The 27614-nt window shown below is 36.3% G+C and overlaps 1 protein-coding gene across 1 annotated transcript; it reads left to right on the top strand.

The window, feature by feature from the left end:
• Positions 1 to 7804: 7804 nt before the first annotated feature.
• On the top strand, positions 7805 to 27348 carry hspb8.L (heat shock protein family B (small) member 8 L homeolog). The gene is given in 3 exon segments (NM_001086313.1): positions 7805 to 8491; positions 15644 to 15707; positions 26651 to 27348. Coding segments are annotated over 3 exon segments (612 nt in total). The 5' UTR covers positions 7805 to 8103; the 3' UTR covers positions 26811 to 27348.
• The last annotated feature ends 266 nt before the right edge of the window (positions 27349 to 27614 follow it).

Below are 27614 nucleotides of genomic sequence, written 5' to 3' on the forward strand. Positions count from 1 at the left end.
TATGATGTATAACAGGACATTAAATGCATTAATACAAGAATTGAATCAAAATAAATAGGCAAGATGCTAAGGGATAAAATGGGACTAATAGAGCAGAAATATTCAGTCTATTTCAGAAGTCTGCATGGAATGATCGTTTTGGCAGCTATACAAAGAACTAGAAGCTCATTAGCTCTCAGCTGCAGTTACTACTGTGTGATCACACAATGCAAACATCAATTAAGAATCAGAATGAAAACACATTACTGTTCATTACAGTAGATTTTATTTTTGTGTGTGGGGGGTGAAAATAAAGGCCATTTTCTGATGTCAGCTTCAAAAACAAGAAATCCCTGGTTGAGGGTCCACAGGCCACTTGGTAGTTTGATTAAAGGCACATTATGTTTTCTAATAATCCTCCTGCTTGGAAGCTGTGCACCTGCAGTACTTTGCCTAGTATATTAAAAACAATAATTTAATACTAATAACATCTGGACTTCTGCAAATACTGCAGCAATGTGAGCAGTAGATAATGGCGCTGAGAGGAAAAATTACTGTTACTAGCTAAAGGGAAGATGTAATATTTTCTATAGATTTGGGCCTAGTGACTGTATAATCATGAAAATGAAACAAGTTGTAGTTCTCCATTACTGGTGCCAATAACAGTCCCACTGCTTTGCTTTGAATTGCTTCATTGCACTTACTAGTTTATGTAATGAAAGCAACAATGCAATGTCCAGGTCTAATAACCCAAAGCAACCAGACTTTTTAACATCTGGCCAGAAAATGTTATTTACTTATTGGATGCTATAGGTTACTATTTTTTATTGTTTTTTAATTATTTGCCTTTTTCTTCTGACTCCATCTAAAAAACTAATTCTCTGAAAGGCTACATATGTATTGTTATTGCTACTTTTTATTACTCATCTTTCTATTCAGGCCTCTCCTATTCAAAGTCCAGCCTCTTATTCAAATCAATGTATGGTTGTTAGGGCAATTTGGACCCTAGAAACCAGTCTGCTAAAATTTCAAACTGGAGAGGTGCTGAATAAAAAACTAAATAACTCAAAAACAACACAAGTAATAAAAAATGAAACCCAGTTGCAATTTGTTTCAGAATATCCCTCTTTACATCATACTAAAAGTCAACTCAAAGGTGAACAACCCCTTTAGCATTATACAATATAGGATCTCTTATCTGTTATCCAGAAAGCTTTGAATTAGGGGAAGACCAGTCCTTATCCTGAACCCCAGGTTCCAAGCATTCTGGATTATATGCCTCTACTAAAATTTGGCCTGCAGACCACAGTTATGCAGTAAACAATTTTATTGAATCAATTTTACATATTAGTAAAAAAATACAATATATACTGTATATCGTATAAAAATTATTTTGATCATAGGTTGACCATTAGTAATTTTGGAGTCAAGAAATAATTTGTCCACCTTCTGATGAAACTTGGTATGGAGATCCAAATAAAAGAAAGACCCCTTATATGTAAATCCCCAGGTCTCGAGCATTCTAGATAATAATTCCCATACCTGCACCACTATATTCTCAACACCGAGGTTGGATCGAAGTTTAAGGTAGCTCATCATTTAGCATGGTAATCTATTTCATGCTCTCTCCATCTCCACGCTAGAGAAACAGGCATTGTACATTAGCAAAAAAGTAAACAAATTAACAGGGAACAGTCTGACCCTGAAATTATTGATCAACTTTATGTAGCAGCTTCAGAATTGCTTTATCAGTGAAACCTTTCATGGTTACATCTTCCATCCTTTTTCTTTCTTCTGGCAGAGTTTAACCCTTCCAGCGCTGGGTGCTGTTGATCTTGCCACACCAAATGTTGCCAGTAAACACTGCAGTGCTGAATAGATGTAAAGGCAACCCAAGGCAAATGTTTGTCTGAGAAGGCTTTGCCACACTTCGCCAGGTGCAAATTCGCAACCATTATGCTAATTCACTAAAATGCAAAGTTGCGTCTGGGCAGCCGAATGCTGGTGAATGTTTTGCTAGCGCTAATTCGTCAACACAACCATTTCATAGCAAACTTTCACTAATGTTCGTTTCTGCCTAGCGAATATTGGTTAGTACTCTTATGCTTAGGTCAATTTGAGTAGGGCAGGTCCATACAGGTCGTATGGATGGCTTTATTATAGATGTAGGTGCAAGTGGCCACTTATTATTAAAATGTCAGAGGAAGCTAAATAAAGACAAAAGAGATCCTCTAATGTCCTAGACATAAGCCCGCCCTAAAACAAATGTGGCTTGCCCCTCACATGGTATGAAAAATGTTAAACCAAAAATTTTTAAGAGATACAACTTTAAAAAACAATCCCACTTTAAAATATGAAAAAACATATATTTTTTGACTTTTTGGCATACAGGATATGATGTCAGTGACATAAGAGGAGGATGTAGCTTCATCTTATCAGTTCACCAGGTCTAAGGTGGTGAAGGAAACTCTTTCAAAAGGGGTAACGTAATGTAAAATTCGCACTTGAATTTGAGGAGTAACGAACGTTCGTCTGAGCGAAAACATTCGCTTTGAGAAAAGGCAGAAAACTTTGTTAGCGATGTGCTCTTTCATTAGTGAATAGGCCTCTATGTCTTTTAGTAAATTGGCGATGTCCCTGCAGATGGTATTTCTGGCGATATAGTAAATCTGCCCCATATATTCTACTTATGCCAGCCCTAATGCCCGAATTGCATCAGAACAAGACTGCAAAATGTCTAATTGACAGGCCTTTGTAGGAACATTAACAAGAGTATTAATACTCAGTAATTGACCTTCAGTGGGCAAAAGAAGGTGACCACTGATTCATGTGTGGAGCCCTAAAATTTACATGTTGGGTGCTCCCTTTCTCTTGAAATGTGGTTCAAAGAGGGAAATGATTACAATAGGCTCTACATAGGCTCTTTATTAAAGGAACAGTATACTCCCCTTGTTTTAAGAAATATATATGGTTTTTGCTATTTCTAAACAAGCATATGAAGTCAGTTTAATTTTACTTCCTGTCACTTCTGGTCCAACAGAACTTCAGAGGAGCCCATTACCAGCTAATTACCAGTCCACTGATAAGCCTCTGATAATGAGCTGCTCAAAGGATACTACTTAGATAAGGGAGTGGTTTATTTGCTAAAAGTAGATAGGGATCTTATCCAAAGAGTATTGGTTTGCTTAGGCTGTACCTTGTAGGTCTGTCTTATGTGTATATCTCTGATTAAAGATGGCCTTTCATGTACCTATGATATATTTTCATTATATGTATGGCAGTTCAGTTATTGGGCATGTTATATAATATTATATGTATATGCGCCATATCTGCTAGTGTATGGTGCCTTAGTGATTAAGAAAGTGAAAAGGATCTCCACTCCCTCCTGTTCTGGGTATTCTGTCCAAACAATTCGAACAATAGAACGGCAACCATGCAATGCATAGCCCCTCGTATGGAACCTGTTGTTGGGCCTGGGAAACCTTGAAGAAAATAGAGTTGTTATAATGCCCTACACATGAGCCCACTGTATAGTTTATGTGCCATATGTTAGGAAATGTAGGGGGGAAGCCGGTTACCTCAAAAAAAAATTACACTCTTTTGCAGCCTATCCCCCTGAAAAAAAGGAAAAGACGCCAGCGTTTTTTGGGACTTAGAGTCCTATCTACTCTATTGCACTTCGCCTGGTCTGAGGTGGCGAAGGCAAGTCTGACGCAAGAGGTAACGTTCAGTAAAATCCGCATCTTAGTGAATTTGCGCAGTTACGTCCCTTCGCCAGAGCGCAATTGAGTGCGAATGAGTGACAACGTCAGTCTCTTTCGCTAGCGAAGTTACACCTGCGCCCTTCGTAAATTGGCGAAGTACCGAAATGACGTCACGCTGGCGCATTTTCGCCAGCGTTAGTCACTTCACCCTTTAGTAAATTTGCCCCTATGTATTTTGACTCTCTATATATGATACAGCTACTATTGCCTCTACATATACACTTCACTGACAAAGGTATGTAATTATTTTTCTGATTATCATAATCGGCTATTTAAGCCACAACTATGAATGATGACACAGGTGCCATGATACAATGCCGTTTCGTGACTCATGAATGTTTCTTACTTTGTGGCAACCGGTAGGGAATACCTTTCCTATCTTACCACAATAATTTACCTATGCACAAAGTGAGGTCCATATAGAATTGGTTTGCTAAAAGGGAAATGGAAGAACTTTACTGGTCTGCAAAGGGCCCTGACATCACTCCAAGTGAAAATTAGTGGGATAAATTGGAACACTGACTGAGAGCCAGGCCTGATCCCCAACATCTTACGCATGACTGGAAGCATATCCCATCCAATAAGTATCCAAATAGTTTCTACTTGAAAAATGGCCCAAACAATTACCAGGTAAAGACTGCTAACTTCTTGCACTTGATATGGGACTGATCTGCTGTAGCCAACGAAATGCAGATGCACACCTGGTCCCTCTTTCAACGTTCACGGTGCATGGAACATAGGAGGACGGCACCTCCAATAAATGGTACGTAAATAGAATTAATCCAGCACACGAAATCTGCTCAAGGGTTATTATCCATGTTTAATGCCAAGCCAAACAGGTTACAACGTTTCGGGGGCTTACCCCTTCGTCAGGTCACCTGTAACCTGTTTGGCTTGGCATTAAACACGGGTAATAACCCTTGAGCAGATTTTTTGTGCTGGATTCATTCTATTTACTGATCTGCTGTACACATTCTGGAAACAGATTTTAAATTTTATGGTCACCATGTTGGCACTTCCTCAAGTACTCAACCCGGCTACTTGCCAATTGGGCCTACTCAACTCCCTGGTGCCCAGAGTGTATACAGACATCTAACGAGATTACTTCTGTTCTATGGCAAAAAGACCGTCACCCTACATTGGATGGGCTCATCACCAGCAACTCTCAACCGATAGATTGCTCTAGTCAACTTGCAACTGGAATTGTACAAGTTTACCTACCTAGCCAGAGGATGCCTAATTAAATTTAATAACATATGCACCCCATGGCCTGGATTACCAGCTACTTATACCAACTACTGGACACTATTTCCAGCCAACTTCCTCCATCTATCTCTTTCCTTCCCCTTCTCTCACTTTAACTTTTTGTTAAAATTCAATAAAAATCAGACAATTAAAAAAAAGACTTCTAGCAGCAAAAAAGATGAACTTAATTTAGATAATTTAGAATAAGATGTTAGTCAGGCAGGTGCTTACATAATTTTGGCCACATACTGTATCTAAAGTGACAAAATATTGCATGTGCACCTGCGGTCAACCAATGAAGCCTCTTTTATAGTGCTGTACCTTTGCTATTACCATATTCATTTTCCAAGATTGCTTGAATGGGTGGTTCACCTTTAAGTAAACTTTGAGTATGTAATAGAATGGCCAATTCTAAGCAACTTTTCCATTGGTTTTCATTATTTTTGTTTTAATAGTTTTATAATTATTTGCCTTTTTCTTCTGACTCTTTCCAGCTTTCAAACGGGTGTCGCTGACCCCCATCTAAAAAGCAAATGCTCTGTAAGGCTACACATTTAGGGGCATATTTATCAAGGGTCAAATTTCAAATTGAAAAAACTTGGAAATTCTAATTCATAAAGACCAACCAAAATTAAGTCAAAGTTTTTTTTTTTGGTCGAATAGGTCCGTATTTGGCCAAATTTCATTAGAAGTTTTCCCCCAAAAAAAGTCCACCAATTGACTCCAAATAGGTTCTAGGAGGTCCCCCATAGGCTAGAACTGTAATTTGGCAGGTTTTAGATGGCGAATGGTTGAAGGCGAATTTTTAAAGAGACAGTACATGATAAATTTCGATATTCGAATTTTCGACTTTTTTTCAAAGTGAAGTTCACAAAAAATAGCATGAAATTTACCTCGACCTTTGATAAATCTGCCCCTTATTGTTATTGGTAATTTGTATTTCTCATTTTTCTAGTAAGGTCCTCTCCTATTCATATTCCAGTCTCTTTTTCAAATCAATGCATAGTTGATCAGGTAATATGGATCCTAGCAACTAGATTGCTGACATTGCAAAATGGAGAGTTGCTGAATAAAAAGCTAAATAACTAAAAAATAATAACAAAAAATAAAAAATGAAAATTAATTGCAAATTGTCTCAGAATATTATTCTTTACAACATACTAAAAGTTAACGCAAAGGTGAACAACCCCTTTAAGGATTTACTTCCCTTTTAAAGGGGCAAACTAAATACCTGTCCAGCATGAATCAAAACAAGGCTTGTGTTTAAAGGGGTTGTTTGACTTAATTTAATTTTTAGTATGAAGAAGAGAGTGATATTCTGAGACAATTTGCAATTGGTTTCCATTTTCTGTGGTTTTCAGTTATTTAGCTTTGTCCAGCATCTATCCAGTTTTGAATTTCTGGTTATGAGGGTCTTGTTTATCTTAGCAACCAGGCAGTGGTTTGAATGAGAGACCAGAATTTGAATGGGGTGGGGGGCTGAATTGATATGGAATAAAAAGCATACCTCCCAACATTTTTTGAAATAGTAAGAGGGACTCCCCTGTTGTGGCCACACCCTCTAATTACCATGTCCATTTTACAAAATTTGTCAGGTTATGAAAGTTTGAACATATGTGGTTTTTATGTGTTATTACAGTTTCACAAATGAAGGTGAATTGCCCTTTAATCTGCAAATCACAGTTTCCCCAAGACACCTGCATATCTTAAATTGTTACAATTGCTTCTTTGCTTATATAAGTATCTATTCTAGGCTCTCTGCCAAAAGCCAATTAAGTGAGAATCGTTGTATCTTTTTCTGGCAGTTCATTGCAGAAGACCAAAGTGAAAGTCAGGCCATTTCAGTAACGAACCCGGGACTGCGGGTTGAGCTGTCAAAAATGGGACTGTTGGTAAGTACTGTATAAAAAAGTAACAATACTTATAAAACTGTAAGCTCACAGAGCAATAGTTCTTTATCTGCCAGGGTCAGCGACCCCCATTTGAAAGCTGGAAATAAGTAAAAGAGAAAGGCAAATAATTCAAACACAATTAAAAAAAATAATGAACTGCAAACTTTCTAGAAATAGGACAATCTATAATATATTAAAAGTTTACTTATGGTGAATCCCTTTAAAATGAAATGTGAAGTATAGGCTGATTTTACCTAGAAAGGTCCAAGTAAAACATAAAATTGAGTACATATAATACAGCTTGTACAATAAATGCACAATGAATTAGGCATTACAAATGTGAATGTACACTTAAATTAGCAATTTATTAAACAAATACAGGTTATGTGGAGTGTATATATATATATATATATATATATATATATATATATATATATATATATATATATATATATATATATATATATATATACTGTAATTTGTAACAAAACTATTTAATTCTTGATGAAAAAGATGAAAGCCATAATTATACTGAAACTGAATAATTAAATTTGACCCACGGAAGGGGTGACCTTGTCTTATTAGAGTTTAATTTCTTTACAAGAATAAAATGACACAGCCTGTTATTTTCTAAATACAAATGTCGACTCATACTATGTCCAGACACAGCCCTGCTTCTTAGCCTAGAAGAGAAGAGGGGGAGGAATGGAAGACGGCAGTGGAATCAAGGAGGGGCCAGCAGGAGAAGGCAGTCTAAAATTGGATACCCTTAGTAATAGGTCCAGTCTCTTCTGGGAGTCATCAGCTGTTACAAAAGCAGATTCTTGAAGGGTGTTTCATAGGCTCCAAATACCCAGCTGACAAGCTACAGACAGCAAATATTAACAGGCAGATATAAATAGGAGCCATTCAACGCAGCACAGAAGTTTACAGAACTTTCTCGGCTGATGGCACCGATGTTTAATATACCCTTTGCCAGCCACACGACTCAAAGGATCAAGACACTTCTCCTCTTTTCAATGAGTCTGCTCAGATCCAGGAAGATTTTAGATTCCTTTTAACTGATTTTATTCCACAGCTTCTCTTTTTTTTTTTGGTTACATTTTTTTATCTATTGAAGCACACAGCAAGAGACTGCACTGCCTGAAGATTGTTCTGCCTGTACGGAAATTACAGTTATCATAATCTGGTTGACATTTTCCAGTCACAGCTAAATACAAATAATGTCTGACAGTCAGTTGCCCTTCACCTGCCATTACCCATCTAACAGACACAGGGGAAGTCGTGATCCTTTTCGGGAACAAGGACTGTCATCTCGTCTTCTTGATGATGATTTTGGCATTCCACCTTTTTCAGATGATTTAACCATGAACTGGCCCGACTGGGTAAGGCCCAGACTGACTTCCTCCTGGTCAGGCCCTTTGAGATCGGGCTTGGTGAGAACGTCGGGCATCTCCCCTCCCGTATATAATTTTAGTTACACGGGTAATCCGGAACCTCGTAACACTGTAGCAAATGTCAGCCAACCGTGGAAGGTCTGCGTAAATGTGCAAACTTTCATGCCAGAGGAACTGACAGTTAAAACGAAGGATGGCTTTGTAGAAGTTTCAGGTTAGTAATTATATACAGTATATAGTTACTCCAAAATATATTAAGTATATAACAGTGATAGTCATATCCTTTGTTTCACAGATCCTTTACTTAAGCATGAAGCGTTTTATAAATGCTTTATGGTTGAATTACAAATGCAAGTACAGGGTGCATTTATACCCACAATGCAGCATTTCCCCTACAATTCAGCATAATTGTGACTGCAAAACAAAAGGATTGGTACTAGGTGTTAAAATGTGCATGTGATTCTTTAGGCGCAAGTCTGTTGCACCTACCTATTGACGAAGCCCACAGTGGGGACCCTGAAATTGAGCCTATCAGCAATAGAGCAATTTGGAACAGGAGGTGGGACAGATAAGCTGATGTACTGATGTCAAGCACAACTATAGGGTTTTGTGTGCCTTCAGCAGAATTGTCTGACAAAAAGACTTCAGGTTTATTTAAATATTCCTGAACTGATAAATATAACCTATTATCAAAAAATGTAAATACTAGTAAGAAAATCTGGCCACAGTAAACAGATATTACTCTTCCTATACAGACAATCTTTGCTAACTAAATCAGGGTTTATGTGCAATAGGTAGATCTTCAGCAGTCCAAGGTTGCTAGGAATTTTTTGGGAATTGTAGTTCATCTACAGACTCTGACATAATTTATTGGGAAAGAAAAGTTTTCTGACAGAGATCTTGAAATTATCACGTGGGCGCCAAAAGTTAATGTTGTTGGCTGTGCTTTGCATAATCCTCCCCCCAAGCCTAGCACAGTGCAAAATGTTACACTGGGGATTAAAGTCAATATGGCTTCAGGCTAGTGGATTTCTGTGTTCCAACTTTTGTGTGACATAGGCGTCATGAAGTCTTTGTCATCCACCCAGACATCTTAAACTCCCATGTTGGAGGAGAGTTGCAGCAACGCATACATGGAGCAGTATTCATAGAGCATGCTAGTGCAGTAGTTCTCAAACTGTGGAGTTGCTTTGTAGGCAGAGGACAAGGGGGCTGGTTGAAGATCAATTAGGATAAAGTTTGGGGTAAGTGTACCTGTTATGTATAGCTCTCAATCTACAGTAAAGGGACTGACTCTTTTGGTCAAGTGTTCTTTGACCTTGTTTTGAGTAAAGGCAGATGTTGCCAATTTGTGGGGCAAGAGAACAAGTATAAAGAACCAGCAGCATAAGTAGAAATTGGGCAAAACAGTGACCTTTTCCCCTGTGCCTGCACTTTGGGCTTAGTGCTAAGATCATCATGTCAGATGAGTCAGAAGGTGATCGGTCAAGTTTTAAACATCCTGAAATATCCTGTCACCTTCCTGGTGAAGATGGGAGAAGAACCTTTGAGAGATGGACAGAGAAAGAGAAAGCAGAAGAAATTAAGGAAAAAAGGAGAGATAAAAATAACAGAAAGAGGGGTAGGGAATGAATAGTAGATATGAGTTTAAAAAAACAGAAAGACGTAAAAGATAAAAGTGAAACTGAAATAAAACCAAACAACATGAAAATAAATTTTGGAGAGAGAAGCCAGTATCCAAAGAAAGGACAAAAGTGAAGAATAAATGACACAAGTATGGTGATATTTGTCCTGACACATTCCTCATGGCTGATCAAAGTTACTTACATACTGTATATACAGTATACTTGCCTGCTAGTGAAACTGTTTGTAAGGCAATTCTAGTTGGGAAATGTGGTGTTTAAAATTGGAAATTGGAAGATTAATTGTAACCAGTCTTGTAGACAATTGTTGTAGCAGTGAGTTGTACAGCCTTCTTATCTGTTAATTGCCATTGGCAACAGAATGGTAGAAATTTCCTACATTCCATCCATATGCTGCTCCTTGCATGGTTGGTGCAACTTGCACCCATAACACAAATTTCCCAGACAGGCACATTCAAAAGCCTGACAAAGACAGGGAAATAATTCATTGTGGGCAATAAACATGGCCATAGTGCCTATCCATTTGGACTTTGCACCTTGTCTTCCCCTGTGTATGAAACCTAGAGTATATGAAATCATCTTTGGCTTAAAACCTTCAGTAGTGCTTTTCATTATTTTTAAATAAATGTACATGTCCTTGATTGCAGCCCAACACTGGGAACAACATTAATCTCCTGCTTGTCACATTCCACTGCATACTTTTCAGGGGTAAAACAAATGTCATTGCTCAAACATGGCAGCTCAAATACAGTGTTGGCAGCAGTTACAGGAACTGCTCTGAGATATTGGGATAGAAGGCCAGAATTTATTTTTTATAGGGGAACAGCTAAGGTTGTCACCTAGACAGTACTATTAATAGGGAAGCTAGAAAACATAGATAGTATGGCCTCTAATTTATTTCTGGAATGGTGGCACCCTTCCAAACTGCAACCTTTCGAAATGCTAGGAATTTTCTAAGAACAATCCATGGGAATCACTGTGCATATGGTACACACAGGTCATTAATCATTTATTTCTGACATAACAATATAGAACAGTTGGTCAGCACTCACCCAAACCTTAGACTCTCGATTAACAGGTGCGTGTACAAAGTTGTCAACTCCAACTCGCTATGCTACTTAAGTAGTTAAGTCACAGCACCAAGTTTTTACGACTTCGAATCGAACGATTCAAACTAAAAATCTTTTGACTATTAAGGTCGAATATCGAGGGTTAATTAACTCTTGATTCGACCGATAAATTTGCCCCTTAGTGTATATTATTGTATATTATTTAATATTGTTGGCCTGGGAATATATGTTACACTAATTGATATGTTGCACTGATTAATACAATGGCATTTGACCTGGGTCCCAGCATCACAGCACATCAATGGTTGAAGTAAAACGTCCAGCATCCCACCAATAGCTAAAAGCTTTCAAAGGTGGGGGTCACAGAGTTAAATGGGATCTAGTCCCAAATTTAATTGATATTAACATTGTACTGATATTAAACATTTTAGACTGCTAAAACTACGCTTTTTTGAAACTCTCTCTGAAGCAACCCTAGGGTTAACTGACTATACAGGAAAATACCTATTTATCATGATGTGGAAAAAAATGGACAGTGACCAAAAAAAACACACACATCACCTGACTTCATTCTTATAGGGGGTTATTTATTAAACCTAATTTTTTTCTGGTTAAGGTTTTTTGGGCAAAAGATCTAAGGAAAAAAACTTATTATACCCTGAAGCTGCTAAAAGTCTGAATCTGAAAAATCCGCCATCTCAAACCTGCCGAGGTCATGTAGAAGTCAATAGCAGTTGTCCCTTTTACAATTTGAAGATATTGTGATCTGTGCTGGGTTTCCTCCGACAACCAAAAAAAAGAGGGATTCGGGTGTCAAAGACATAGACAATTACGCTCAGTGACAAACAGACCTTTAAAGACAGCTGAAAACCTGGTATTAGAAGTCTAAAACTGTTAAAACCACTACAAATAGAAAATTATGTAAATTACAAAAGCACTCACATTAATTAATTTATTTTGGTTTAGCTTATCTGTAAACAATGGCTGGAGGTTACGTTAGACATTCAATGCTAAACAAAAATTCGGAGATTCTCAAACCCAGATGCTGTTTCTCAATCAGTTATATTCACTCTCATGCGACTAATTAATTTGCACCTCTATTACTTTAATGTATTCACCCCATTAACAGGTGCTCATGCCCCGAACCTCTCGCTTGAAACTAACATTCCGTACATCAAATTATTGCAGGTCATTCACTGCTTCAGTTCGGTGGTCCGAATGCAACACCCTGAAACCCACAGCAAGGGGAGCCAATCCACAAAAATGTGATGCACACTCCACGGACTCCAAGGCAGCGGTAGATCAGCTTTATTTCACAAGCACTTTTCACATTAAACACATCAGTAGTGACAGTGGTCCTTGAACACTTTTTAAACTGATTTGTGCTTTGTATTTATGCCTATGATTACATGTGGTCTCACATGAAACGCGTCAGGAAATGTGCTTGTGAAATAAAGCTGTTCTTTTAAATCTACCACTGCCCGGAAGTCTATGGAATGCACGTCACATTACATGTTAGACATCCTTAAATTATGTAATGCTGCCCCCCCCCCTTGGTTTGGGGGTCTCGAATTCCTGGAATTTATTTGACCCCACATCTGTAGCTCTCATCATCTCACATCTCACAGCAAACGTACCAGTTTTCACTGAAAGCTTTGCAACTACTTAATCTGCTTTTCGCACTTTGAAATGCATTGCTAATGTACTTTCATACAGTGTGTAGCTTAATTTCGGTGTGAATAAAGTGCTAAAGAATATCTTTGTGCCAGCTGCCCAAAGTGACAACTTGAGATTTTTAGTGGCAGCTTTGCAATTGGGCTCCATGTATAAGAAGGAACACCTGTTAAGGGGCGAAAATAGGACATGGTGTAAAAAAACTGAGAACTTTAATAAACTAGATTATATCACAAAGTGGCTGGAGAAAACCTGTGAAGTCTATGTTTAATGTCAGTAAAGGTAAAGGATAGCAAAAAGGTAAAAGAAGAACATTACAAATAAAGTTCTCTGCGGCAAGAAATCTGAGGAAAGGATGCACCAAACCTTATATCAAGCTGACGGCTGTCTAGCCATCTTGGTGGTCTTTCCTGTGGGCATAACATTTTCTGTTTGTAGTGGTTTCTGAAATATTAGCAGTTGTAGACTTTTAATACAAGACTTCAAGACTTCCTGCAAGTGCACCACCGAAGACTATGGATATCTCATTTTGCCCTACAGTGTAATTTAAGTGTGCAGAATAAATATGTGCTAATGAATGATTGTACAAAAGTAAATGAATGTAAACAGTAAACAGGATGTATGTTATGCTGTCACGCTGCTTTCAAAATGAATTACCAAAAAAAAACTGATAGAATGATCGGCAGATTTTTACTCATTAAGAAACCTAGATCAAGCTCTCTCGGCTTTAATCAGATCTGTAAAGCATATCTAATACAGCGGAAATACAAGTTACTATGTACTCTTGAGCGTTTGGGAACGAATGGCCTCAATTTATTGAGCAAAGAGAAATAATACAATCTGTAGGTTTATGCTTTTACATTATATCTGAGTTTCCTAATGTACTTCATAGTCAGTAAGTCACAGATACACAGATAGGAATATCACTCTCTTCCATTAGCTTATGGTTCATGGTTATTGTACCTTCTAAGCAATAATGTTGAGACATTCTTGGGAGAAAGAAATATATCCACTTCTTAAGTAGACATTATTATTATAGAGAGCCTATCTGAATATTTCTCTAGTGATGTGAAATCTGCCATACTGCTTCTGTTGTTGAAGTGAAATTAAATATCATCTATAGAACACGAAGACTGTACACATCTACATGGCTAAGTTATCACTAGTCCTCATTTATGAAATGCAACCTCAGTTGCAGTCTCACTAGGATATGCACTGTCTTTGTGTGAATCAATTCCAAGGCACCTCACGAGTCTGTTCAGATGAACTCTGGAGCTGAGAGCCCTGGAACTACCGACACTTCGAAGGTGGCAGTTGGTCCATGGGTTCCAAAACCAGACTGGCAATAGATGCAGAATATTTGTTCCTAAAGCATCATGTGCAGGCGTCATTTAGAAGTCAAGCACTTCCTATGATGAAGTATTGACACCAAATATTTTCGGTGCAATTGTATGCTGCTAGCGTTCAATCACAATTCCATGCATTTTAAATATAATGCATTAGACACAATTATGCCAAACAGCAATGGTGCTGGAATTAAGCGAATTAAAAATTGCACTATGCACAATGTACTCTAGTAAATTAGACCGATTATTATGCAAAAAGGCAAAATTAGCTTCAATGCTTAATCTGCTTTCATAATGATATATAAGAGCTTTTCAGGTAGAAAACACAACCTAAAAATTATTTTAATTGTGTAGGGTATCCATGTGTTTCCTTCTGTAAATCCGTAAATCTGTATTAGGTGATCCAACATTGATCTAATGATCTGAATAAATTATGATGCACACAGCGTAAACGACCTGGTTCAGTGTCAGATCACTTTATACAACTATATGAAAGATATGCTAAGGGAAGCTGCATTTTCACAGCAGGGCCTTGGCAGACAACTTACACAATGCAGAGAGATTTCTGTCTTCTGTAAAGTCTTCTGCATAGTAAATAAAGAAAAGGTTAATGTTCCACTATGGTGACCCCCCCCCCATCTAGAGGTCTTTTGAACTACTTTTGCCATGTTGCCATCATTTCCTAAGGCTCTCTTGCACAAAGCTAGACATGTGTATGTGCATTTAGTAAAATCAGTATATTCTTTCTTATTGTACATATGCACTAATCCACAGGTCTGCAGAATGCACAAGAGTATATATGACATTGTAGCACTTAGTGTCCCTACAGCAACACTGTAGGGGGTGCCTATCGTATTGTCATTACACATTTCCGATCAATAATGATGTATATGACTGTGTGCAGGCCTGCTAAAGAAATGTTTTGATGATCTCTAAAACAGTCAAAATAGGTTAACCCCTCTCTGTATAAGCATGTGTATTGTGTGTACGCAGCCAATCCTAAACATATTAAGGGTACACTTCCTTGTAGCAATGTAACTGATCATTTCACAGGTCAGTTGCTTATTTAAGATCAATTTGCCCAGCCAAACTAATAACACTAAAAAGTGTCGACTGTGTAGCCCACTCTGTTTTACATCAAGAAATCTACATAGATGATTTGAAGAAAGATTCAGAGATGACCATCATCTGCTTGTGTGATCAAACCCAAATAGGATATGCATGAACAATCATTTGGCGTACGGCTGTATTGGTTCTTATTGTATAATATTATTGACCAAACAGTGAAAATGCTCCCCCATCTGATCTAACTATTCAAGCCACTATTGAAAGATTAGATCAGTGTCTCATTTGGCTAGTTTTCTACCTTTGTATGTGTCTATCCAGAATAGCTACTGGGAGGAAAAAAATGTGTCCTTCTATTTGAAAAATCATTTGGCATTATGTCAATTTAAGCCATTACTAATTTGCAAGTTCCACAATATTAGAACATGAACCTTTTTTTGATAATGAAAATGTACAAAACTTAAAGTAAATCAACGTCTGAGTAACATTAAAAATGTCAAAAACAAATTCTTACTCATGTATAAGTTATACTGTAGCTACAGTAAGCTATGTTTCTCTGTCATTGCAGGTAACCATGAAGAGCAACAGAAGGAAGGAGGAATTGTCTCTAAAAACTTCACCAAAAAAATTCAGTGAGTATCTGTGATCACAGCTGGTGTGTGTGTGAGTATGTGTGTGTGTGAGTATGTGTGTGTGGGAAGGGGGGTTGTTGACCTCTTGGTTCCAGGGACTTCTAAAGTATGTGAGTTATGAGCAATGCCAGATACCAATCATCCAGCCTTTGTGTGTGTGTGGCATAGGGGTTTGAAAGTTGGTTTATTTAAAGACACCTCCTCACTTAGCTTACTATACAAGCTTTGACACTAAAGGTTGGAGAATTTTGTATTTTACCCTTGTAAATTCTGTCCTCATACAGTACTCTTGCTGCCACGTTTATCCCTACTTTGTCCCTTATGTGAAATGTCCCTATATGCTCATTAGTTTGTAACAATGTTTTACTATTGCTGTCACAATAGTGTTTCAAATTAACACCCATTAACTCTTATCTAACATACAGTATGTGCTTTTCTGCACCAGTGTACTTACCCACAGATTATATTTAGACCTTTACTTTCACTGTCAACCTTTTATATCTGATAGAACTAGTTTCTGATTGGATCATATGGGTGACTTTACTTGGTGCACTAAGTACTCTCATGCATCTCTATTTGTAGTTAATACTTCCATCTCTAGCAACACCCCCTCAACTAAACCTGTGGTTTAAAGGAACAGTTCAGTGTGAAACTAAAAACTGTGTAAATAGATAGGCTGTGCAATATAAAAAATGTTTCTAATATAGTTAGTTAGCCAAAAATGTAATGTATAAAGGCTGGAGTGAACAGATGTCTAATAAAACAGCCAGAATCCAACTTCATGCTTTTCAGCTCTATAACTCTGAGTTAGTCAGCGACTTGAAGGGGGGCCACATGGTACATTTCTGTTCAGTGAGTTTGTAATTGATCCTCAGCATTCAGCTCAGATTCAAAAGCAACAGATATGACCCATGTGGCCCCCCCTCAAGTCTCTGATTGGTTACTGCCTGGTAGCCAGGGTAACCAGTCAGTGTAAACCAAGAGAGCTGAAAAGCAGGAAGTAGTGTTCTGACTGACATGTTATACATCAAATCACTCCATTACATTACACTAACTATATTAGAAACATTTTTTATTTTGCACAGCCTATCTCTGGCCAGTAAGACTCTACTCATGTCTTTATAGGCCAATGGGGATAGAAGGTACATTTAAAAATTAAGGAGGGTGTCTTACATGTACAGATCACTTGGATTTTGCTTGAAAGGTGCTTATTTATAACCAGAAGTGTAGATAAACTCTTTGTAGTTAGCACTTTAATATAAGGATACATTCCCTCAGGGCTCAAAGCTGATACTCTGAGTGCCCAACTCACACCTCCCTAAATCCTGTGATTGATATTAATGCACTGAATCCCAATTTTATTTTTGAATATTGAATTTTTTTTATTTTTGGGATTGTTCTAATTTCCATATGCAAATTAGGGTTCAGATTCAGTTCTGAATTAGGCCGAATTTGGTATTTGGTCAAGTTCTCAACTTTTGGTTCATGTATAGTAATTTAAAAACAAAGCCATATTTTTCTTTATGAATCAGTTGACTCTTTGGGGCACATTTACTAAAGAGTGAATTGTGTTTTTCTGATGAATTTGCTCTAAAAAGACAATTCGCCATAGCATTGCCTCCCATTCCGGGAGAGAGCAAGGGAGTGCTCAACCTGAACCCACCTGAAGATTATTTTCTGTAGCCGCCCCAAACCCACTGGTCGGGCCAGCCCGCACATCACTACATTCATGTCAGTGACATCATATCCTGTATTCAAAAAAGTTATAAGCAAAAGTCATACTGCTGGCGTTTTTTTCATATTTAAAGTGGGATTATGTTTACAAGTGGTAACTGTTACACATAACTTATTTACACTTTTGTAGGGTGGGCTCATGGTGGGCTCATGGCCTAGGACAATAGAGGATCTCTGTCTTCATTTTGCTTCCTTGGACATTTTTAATAAAAAGTGGCCACTTCCAGCAATTTCCCCAACATCACTAACAAAAACATATATATATGACCTCATATACCCACTGAATTTTAATTGACGTAAGCGTAAGTACAGTAATTTAATGAAGTTTTGCTAGAAAGGAAGTAACTCTAGAGAAAATTTGTTATGAAATTTTGTTATGAAACGAATCATTGCTGACAAAAGTACGCCAACGTTCTCTTGCCGAGACATAATTGCACATTTTAATGAACATGCATATTTGTCATGAAATAACAGCTGACTTAATTGAACAAAGTCTGGCGGACACTTTTGAACTGAAAATTTGCATGCAGGTAAATGTGCCCCTTTGATATTTGCCTTGGCAGGTACAATACTTGATTAACTTCATAATTCTGGATAATTACAATTTAGACAACATGTTGCTCTCGAACCCACTGGATGTTGCTCCCAGTGGCCTCGAAGCAGGTGCTTCTTGGTTCTTGTTTTTTAATTCCTGGCTTGAAGGCAAGCTTTAGTGACATACAACCCATGTGTACTGCCAAATAGAGACTCCTGTAGGCTGCAAGCCACATAAAAACTACCAATAGCCAATCACAGTCCATATTTTGAAGGAACTTTTTGCATGCTTGTGTTGCTCTCTAACTTTTTGTTTTACATTTGAATATTTGAATGTGGCTCATGGATAAAAAAAGGTTGGGGACCCCTATAATATAGGAATACTTAACAGACAGTCAACAACAATTGCAGGTATAAGCTGTATCATTTACAGTTTTTTTCACAGAACCATAGAGTAAAAACCTTTTCAAAACAAGAAAATACTTGAAAAAAATAGTTTATATATGCACTTTCAGCATGTAACATTTTGTCCTCAAAGGCAAATAAAGAAATGTAGTACAAAAGATGTCTGAATACAGCCTGTTCTTTGTGATTGTGCTTCGTTATGCACTTTGGAAGATTCTCAGAAGATTCTCAGAAAGTTCTTGTCCTTATATGGCTGTAAAACTGTCTTCATGGTGGAGATGTGGCATTGCGCCAAGAAACCTGTCTGACATCACAATATTCTGGTTTCATCTCAAAGCTCACTGACAGCCTCAATTCCAAACATTCAGCATTAAACATGAAGTTTAGAAGGATATAAAAGCCAAACAGATCGCCAAGTTCTTTAAACACAGAAGTACTGTAGTAGTATAATTTACATTATAATTTAACGCCCCTGCAATGTACTGCAAATTCTCCTGATAATGATGGCGTCTATCGCACTGTTTTCAAAACCAGACATTATTACAGTTTCTATTATCCATTAATTACTTTAGTGTTACTGCATGCTTTAACCAGAATAGATGCAGAAAAATAAAACATATAATGGTACAGTCCTATGTTAAAGAAGTTAACTTTTTTAAATTGGGTCTCCCCTTTTGGTGACTTTATGTGATTGCTCCTTCCTCTAAGGGACCCATTTACTAGCAATCGAATTTAAAAAAATTTCACGAATCTCTAACAATTTGTGGTTTTCCTATTTTTTTTAAAATGCTCTATCCTATTGGACTCTAATTTTTAGAGGTATTCTTATTTTTTTCAGGTCATTCAGCATAATTTTCTGTTCGTACTTTTTTATTCAGATAATTTCAATAAATTCCATGCCATTCACGGGTTTTAGAGAAAGTGAGTTTAGTTGTGTGGTTACAATAACCACTAAAACCACAAAAATGATACTGTTGATAAATAGGCATCCACGTTAATCATTTATTGGGGGGATGAGGTCAGCAACCATACAGATTACTGTTAAATATGCCAAATATGTATTGTATTTATTGCTAGAAGAATCATTAGTCTTAAGGAAAACAGAAAATGAATTCAGAGCAAGGCAATAATAAATTGCTTTATAACTATGATGATAATAATAATGATATTGCTATGTACATATGCTATCTGCCAGATTCATAGTAGAGAGGTAATTCATTAACACAATTCCTGGGTAAATAGTCTTCAAAGCAAAATGTATAGGTATATGTACAGTAAATGCTTGGGCGAGTTCTGTGGTAGAGGCTCATGCGAATAATAAAACATTTTCTGTATGGGTAACGGCACATGGGTCTATCCAGGACAATTTTCCCACTTGCTCAGGCAGTTTTAATAAGAGACAACATAGTGTAATATTGGATACTTTGGCCCTGTGTATTGGAATACTAACAGAAGTCAAAATGAACAAAACGACCCATGTGTCATTAGCCCAAGGCACCCAGGAAGGATAGAATGCTAAACTTTTTTACAGTAAACCATCTCATGGCCTTTAACTTGACCATTACCACAGACTGAGCAGAGTGCACCATTTGATCCAGACAGAAAATAAATCCTGTTCTGATACCATTCCGTTGAGTAAACTGGCTTAAGCAGAACTCACTTAGATCAGTGCTGTTGTTCCTATGAATTAGTGCTAGGAGCTGTATGAAATGCTACGGCACAAGGAGCCAGCTCATCTCAGAACTCTCTTTCTTGGAGAGCATCATAGGAGGTGAGACAGACAATCTAATAGCAATTAGTTAATTTCCATATTATATTCCAAAAGTATATGTTTTCTACTATATGTATAAAATAAGTAAAAACTGAACGTGCTTAACCCTGGTGAACTGATTTAGGTAAGCCTTTAAAGAGTTCAGAGTGGTGAAAATTTGTGTCCTGAAGGGAATTATTTCTGTTTGTAGATTTATATCCAAAAACTGCAGTCTAGTAGCATGAAATTCTAATGCAAATTTTAAGAAAATGGTCCTGAGAAAGACCAAGAACTCACACTATTTTTCAGTAAATATTAAAGAGGCATTTTTATATTTCCTACAGTATCTTCAATGTGCCATACATTTCCAAAAAATATATAATTTAACAAATCACTGGTATTTGTAACAGTGAGGTTTTATCAACTGCATTTATGATTTGGCAAATAGCCACATACAATGTCACCAAGGTGATGTTGATGGATGACAGTTCAAAGGATTCCCTACATATTCCAGGATTTACATCTCTTGAGACTCTTCAGCCTGATATGCCCCAGTCACATTTGTTGCCAACACCTAACAAATGTTAACTGAACTGTACAATGGAAAGTGTAAGACAGATGTACCAAAATTAGCAATTTGAGCATGTTAATAGGAAAACAGAAAATGCTCTTGTGAAAAGAGGAATGACAACAATTTATTTTGAGCAAGCTATTGATTGGTGCTTGATCTATTTTATACAAAAAAAGGTGAAAGTGCTAGAAGTAGGCAATGCCATTAAAGTAGTGTGCAGTTGCATCTCTGTATCTGAAAGAATGTGACAGAAATGTCTCCTTGGGCTACAAATTTCTCCATGTGAATATCAAAGGCATTTTAATAGATATATCTTGTTGATCTGTTCTTTAGTTGAAAATAATTAGAAAAATGCTCAGTAATGCTCAGAATTTATTGGTTTCCACTGGTTTACATTGGCCTCAGGATAAAACTGAAGAACCTTTGCAAATATATTACACAGAATAAAGACATTTGTATTTATTTAAAATGGCTGGATTCTAGTTGGCTTACCTCTATAACAATTTTGGACCAGCAAGTCTCCTGTCACCCTCTATTTTTTTATGTGGCTATAACTGTCAATTTCAAACTCTCTGCCAGTTACTGCTGATGAGCCTCAGTGGCTTAGAAGGTCTCTACAAGGTATCCAAGCCAATGGAACCTCTTTGGCTACAAAACTATCTATTAAAATCACTCAGGTCATAGTTAGGGTTACATAATAATGATTAAACAATGAGGTTCATATTTCCTTGCATTGATTTTATGTAATCAAGAAAAACTATAAGGGTAGGACTACATGGACGTTTTTGTCACAATCCGACGCGCTACGACAAAAGAGTCATGTCACGTCAGATCAATGCTGCGACTTCATCCGACATTTCTATCTGTTACCTTATTTCCATCGCCTGCGACTTTTGGTAGGCGTTTTGTCGCATCGCAACGAAAATGTTCATATAGTCCTACCCTAAGAGATAGAAATGTCAGATGAAGTTGCACCATTGATCCGTCGCGACACGACTGTCGGATGCAGATGCAGTGTGCAGCGTCTGCATCTGACAGTCATGTCTGATCAATGCTGCAACTTCATCCGACATTTCTATTTCTTACCTTATTTCCGTCGCATGTGACTCGGATCGCAACGAAAACGTCCTACCCTAAGACATGCTCAATTATCATTGAATAATTCCTGCACATATCCTGTTAATATGTGTCATCAATCCATATAAGGATATAAGACAGACCTGTACATGAAAATACATAGACATTGGAATTAGCACTGAAGTAGTTAACTACACAATTTCAATCCATCTGTTCAAACTTCTAGTTACAACAGCAAATAGGACATCACTCACAAGAGCAGCTGTAAAAACACAGATAAAAGTGATTTAAATACCTTAGAAGTTCCTTTATGCAACATAGGGTGCATCTGTTGTGTACACTGCTATGTATAAATCAGTTTAGAGGGCCAGGCCATTTAATGCTAATTATGTTGAACCCACATGCACAACAGTCAGGCTCTTGAAGGGCATGCAGAATTGCATGGAAGCTGAACACATGCAGCATACATGTAATACAATCAGCCTGTTTTAGGAAAACAGCAGGTTTTGGGGAAACGCAGATACTGTATATTACAAAGCTCCCATAGATGGAGGCTTTTGCTAGAAAGTTAGACGTGCTTAATAAATTGTATGAGACATGCTAAACCATTTACTGTCAATGTCCTCTCCAAACTACATATTGAAATTTCACTGTGACTAAGGGGTTATTTACTAAAACTCAAATTTATCTCATCCGTTTAAGCTCAATAAAACTCCCATCCACAATGTTATCTTATTTATCAATAAAATAACTAGGAAAAAGTCAGAGCGGGAAAACTTGAATTGTATGAATTTTCCAGATTTGATAGTTTTTTTGGGGGTTATGACCTGAAAACCCCCACATTTTTCCGATTATTTAATGAAACCCAGCACAGATAACGATATATTAAATTGTAAAAGGGACATATACCATTGACTTCTACAAGACCTTGGCAGGTTTGAGATGGTAGCTTTTTGGATTTAGACTTTTAGCAGCTTCGGGGTATAATAAATCTAAATTCTTAAATCTTTTTTTCCATGAAATATTCTAGTTTTTGTCCAAAAATCTGGACTAGAAAAAATCAAGGATTAGTAAATAACCCCCTAACTATTGTCTCTTTTCTCTTTGTAATAACAGGAACAAAGTTTGATTTCCATTGGTTACCTTGACCTCTTTATTAAATTACTATATAGATCTAGTAGGTGCTCACATCCCAGTAAAAGTACTTCAACTAGAAAAACACAGTAAATTATTGTTAAGCCTATTGTATGCACACAATTTAAAATTTTGTAGTTTAACTAGTACTATCTTAATGAATACAAAATATATTCTTTTGTGAACATGAACATTCAACAATACAACCATGTTCATACGTACATCTGTTCTTGGCATTAAATATAATATAAACTTGCTGTTTTCTCTATGGGTGTTTTAATGAAATGACCCAATGATCTTCGTTTAAACCTCTTCTATAGTCCCTACTAGCTTTTCTGCATAAATTGTATTAAAGTAACTATCTAGCTCTTTTGAATTGTCTACCACAGAACTCTAAAGAAATTGTGTCTATTTATTTAAAATATCCTTGGCCTCCTAAGGATTCTTTTGTGAATCAATGTATACATAACTTCTTTTGAATCTTTCCAAACATGTACTTGGAGATTTGCAGAATAGACATTACAATAAAGGGAGTTGAAGTCATTATTCCAGGAGACTGAAATGCTTTATGAGTAAGGTGGAATTTCATGTGGGAAGAAATATGTTTGATGGAATTAGAAGAGGGAGAGAACTGCTCCGTAGCTCAAGTACACAGCAGGAAAACAGCTTCTACCAACATATTTATTAGAATAATTGTTTCCCTCCTCTAAAGGACCTTGAACTGATGCAAATGCAAACAGTGTTGGCTATAGAAAAATCTTTTCATATTAAGTGCTGGAAGAAATGTATTGCTGCAAACATCACATTCTCAAAAATAATATTTTGCATTGGGCAGTATGAAAAGGTTATATTTAAGTGACATAAAACTTGCTTTCCACCACTCATGTTTATCTTAACCTATTGCATATAAGAGAACAATGGTGGAAAAGCTAAGTCCATTAAATTATATGCTCGCACACTGTCTGCCTTGTTAGGCAGACTTCCAGATAGCCTTTTAACAAGACTGTCTATATAGAAAATCTGGTTCACGTTTTGAACAAGGGCAAACAAAGATGTGAACTTTAATATTTGTGAATTGCATTGTAATTTAAATTTCACAATTTTAAATGTAAATATGTTGTCAAGTTTTGTCAACTTAAATGACTAAGTCACATAAGCAGATGACACAATAAGTATCTTGTCATATTCTAGAAAGTGTATTAAGCTCTATAGAACTTGCCTTCTACAGGGCAAGAAAACAAGGTTAGAAAAAATGCTACAAATATGTTATATAGGTTTTTTGGGTATGTGTGCACTGTATGAGAAAAAGTCAATGGGCAAATGTTAATGCAGATATTGCACATGTATGGTATATTTTACATTTGTTTGGTTTTGCTTTTCTAAAATCAGTAGAGAAGAATTTTTTAACCAAAATGTATATGTTAAAAATATGGTCAGGTTATGAATTCATAATAAATCCCCAAGCAGGTAAAGCCAAGAATGGTAACGTAATTAAAGACGAAATCGTATGACAGTCCACAGCAGAGAATGAACTAAATCCAAGCTATTTAATTGGATAAGCGAATGGCAAACTAGATTATAAAAGTAGTTTCATTCATTCCTGTGTGACAACATAAAGCATTCTGCTACTCGGGAAAGGAGGGCCCAAAACCAAGACAATATTCTGGTATACGTGATCAAAATTTAGTCCTTAACAATCCTTTGACTGTAAGAGTTAATGAGCAGGCTCAGCAGGCCGCTCTTTAAAGTCTCCTGTATATGTCAGTATTTGTATGCAATATGTATGCTTCATATATACAGTATAACCTTCTGTTTTAAGAGTTGCTCATTATGTTGGCACAAATTATTGTTATTAATAAATTAATAGGAATATATTTTAATGAAGTCAAAATCTGCTCTTTAACAACTGCCAACCAATCCATTAAATACAATGAAATAGGAAAATAACGAGTATTTCTAGAGAAAGCTAGGTTACTCATGCCGTTATTTGAATAGATCTTTGCTAGATTTTGCTAGAAATCATTTTTACAGTGAACTTAACTACAACATAGCTGTGTTGATATTAGATGTCATTGCATTGCTATATATTACTATCAAAATCTGCTAGGTTACTGACAGTTTATGTGCATGCCAAGTAGGTGTCATAAAAGTTTACAATAGAGATCCATCAGAAAATTAAAATTCAAAAAAATACCATGAATCAGATGACAATATAGATGTTGCTGGGACAAATATGGGATCATATCTCAAAGATTGTACCTGAAAATTGTATGTTATATTTCAGAGTCAAAATATATCAATTTAAATGTTCTTGTAACATGTAGCATGTGACAACTGAACTATAATGTTATGCTGAATACTGGGGTTATTATACCAACATCTGAGTGTTGTAGCTATCAATAAAGTGTGATTTTTCTAGATAAAGAACATATGTATAGCACTGAGCCAGTGTGCACTATAATGCAAATAATCAATCAAATATAAAATAGTAAACATATCCCCATTAATTCTTCCTTGACATGTACCATTATATTTACTTTCTGCTCCAATGCTTTGTTTGAAGCATGTATAAGATACACAAGACACATCATAATGTTTGTTGTGATTACTCTCTGTCTTGTTTGCTTGTAAGACTCAAGCTCACTCCTTGAATGATAATATTCACACATGATTTAACCGAAATATAATTTAGTAAAGTTACATTATTTAGCAAAGGTAGTTCAGCTAAATTATTTAAATGCAAAGAAACGCTAAAGAAAAATTTAGGTTAGAAGTTACAAGAAAGCATGCATTGGACTTGGTATACCAACCCAAAGGTACAGCAACTGATCACAGTAGCAAACTGTTTTTCTGAAGTTGCATTTCATCCAATGTCTCTTTTCTGGGTTGGCCTAGTCTGTTTAGCAAATTACTTTTTTTACCCAAATAAATAAAGAAAAATGGTAATTATTGTTTATCATAAATGTGATATAACATGGTCTGTTTGTCATAGATTTTAAAGAAAATATTTTAAAGCCCATATAGTTGCCACTTTGCCACTCCTTTAAAACTGGTCACATACTTTCCACATGCTAAATGGCTATTTAGCAGTTACTTAAAGAGCCTGTTTACTACTAGTTTGTTATTGACTTATTGTAAACAACATTTTGGTTGGTGTTCTTAATTAATGTTTTATCGTTTATTTGCTATGAATTATTACCATCCTTATTCTGCCTATTTCCAACCTGCAGCTGCTAAATGCTAAATCAACTGTGAGGGTTACATGTTACTGTTATTTTTATTTTAAATATCTTATATTTCTTTTCAGGCTGTCTACTACTGATCATCAATTGCATTTTTTAAATGCAGCATACTTCATTTTTATACTTTTGACAGACACTCAGAGTACTGTACAATAAAATAGATATGCATGCTGTGCTTACAAAAATGCATTTACACGATTTAAAAATGTATAGAAATGCAATATTTGTGTTGTAAACTATGATGTTTTCATCATGTATTTATCCCTAAAATAAAGATACGCTGCATGGAGGATTAGTAAGTCAGCTACACACAACTGAACAGAAAACAAAGACACTATGAATCTAGATTTAGCATTTTTGGGCAAATTGAGGTCACATACTTAACTAACATTTTAAACAAATATTTTTTTGTGCAGGATATTTAAAAAAAACATAATTGCCATTTTTTGGGGTTCCAATAAAAATATTCTAATGTGTATTATCGTCTTATTTTTAGGTTGCCTCCAGAAGTGGATGCACTGACTGTTTTTGCCTCGCTGTCTCCTGAAGGCCTTCTTATCATTGAAGCACCTTTGGTGCCTCCCTATAACCAGCAGGGAGATGATAGTTACACATATGAGCTGCCTCTAGATCCTCAAGAAGTCTGTGCTTCCTAAAATCCTTCAATAAAAAACCTCAGTTGAGGAACAAAATGTGGATTCCAAAGAATTTTGAAATAGTCAAGCAGTTTCATACTTTTGAATATTGTGTATTTTAATCCTAATATGAAAGTAATTTTACTGTAGTTTACTGTAGAGTAAAAATGAATCAAACATGTCTTTCATTTGCCTCACTGTGATTTTGGATGTCAGATATAAAATTCCTAATCATTTTTGTTTACTGATTATGAATTACTCTCATTTACAGAACTGTTTCAGCAAAACTGCTTACCAAAGAGTTAGGTTTTCTTTGATTAATGTAATAAAATCGAAAAATATTCCATTTGTCTGCATGGACAACTGTGGTCTGGCTTATATGCATATTATCATTGTTAGTTCTATCTTACAAAAAGGAACTGTGCTGGTAACTAAAAGCCTACTGGCTTATTTAGTATCTCTAATTTATAGCATGCCAACATTCTACTGTGATATGCAGAAGCTTAGACATACAGATATTCATGACAGGCAGTTAAAATAAAGGCAACATTTAAACAAAGGGAAATCACTTATCATTTTTAAGCTCAAGAAGAATAAATGGGAAAAGGAGACTATAAAGATCATTGAAGTTTTAGCATTAAAAGTTAACGCTAATATTTCAAGTACTAAACATAACAGACATGTAAAAGAATGTTTACAATGTTAAAAATGTAATACTTACTTTTATTTTGTTCTTTAGGATAATGAGACATAGAGCTTTAAAACCACGGCTACCAACAGGTGGTAAACATTGGTGGTCAAACTCAATCCTTCTCATAGTAATTT

Source organism: Xenopus laevis, chromosome 1L, assembly GCF_017654675.1.
Source record: "Xenopus laevis strain J_2021 chromosome 1L, Xenopus_laevis_v10.1, whole genome shotgun sequence".
Classification (NCBI taxonomy): Eukaryota; Metazoa; Chordata; class Amphibia; order Anura; family Pipidae; genus Xenopus; species Xenopus laevis.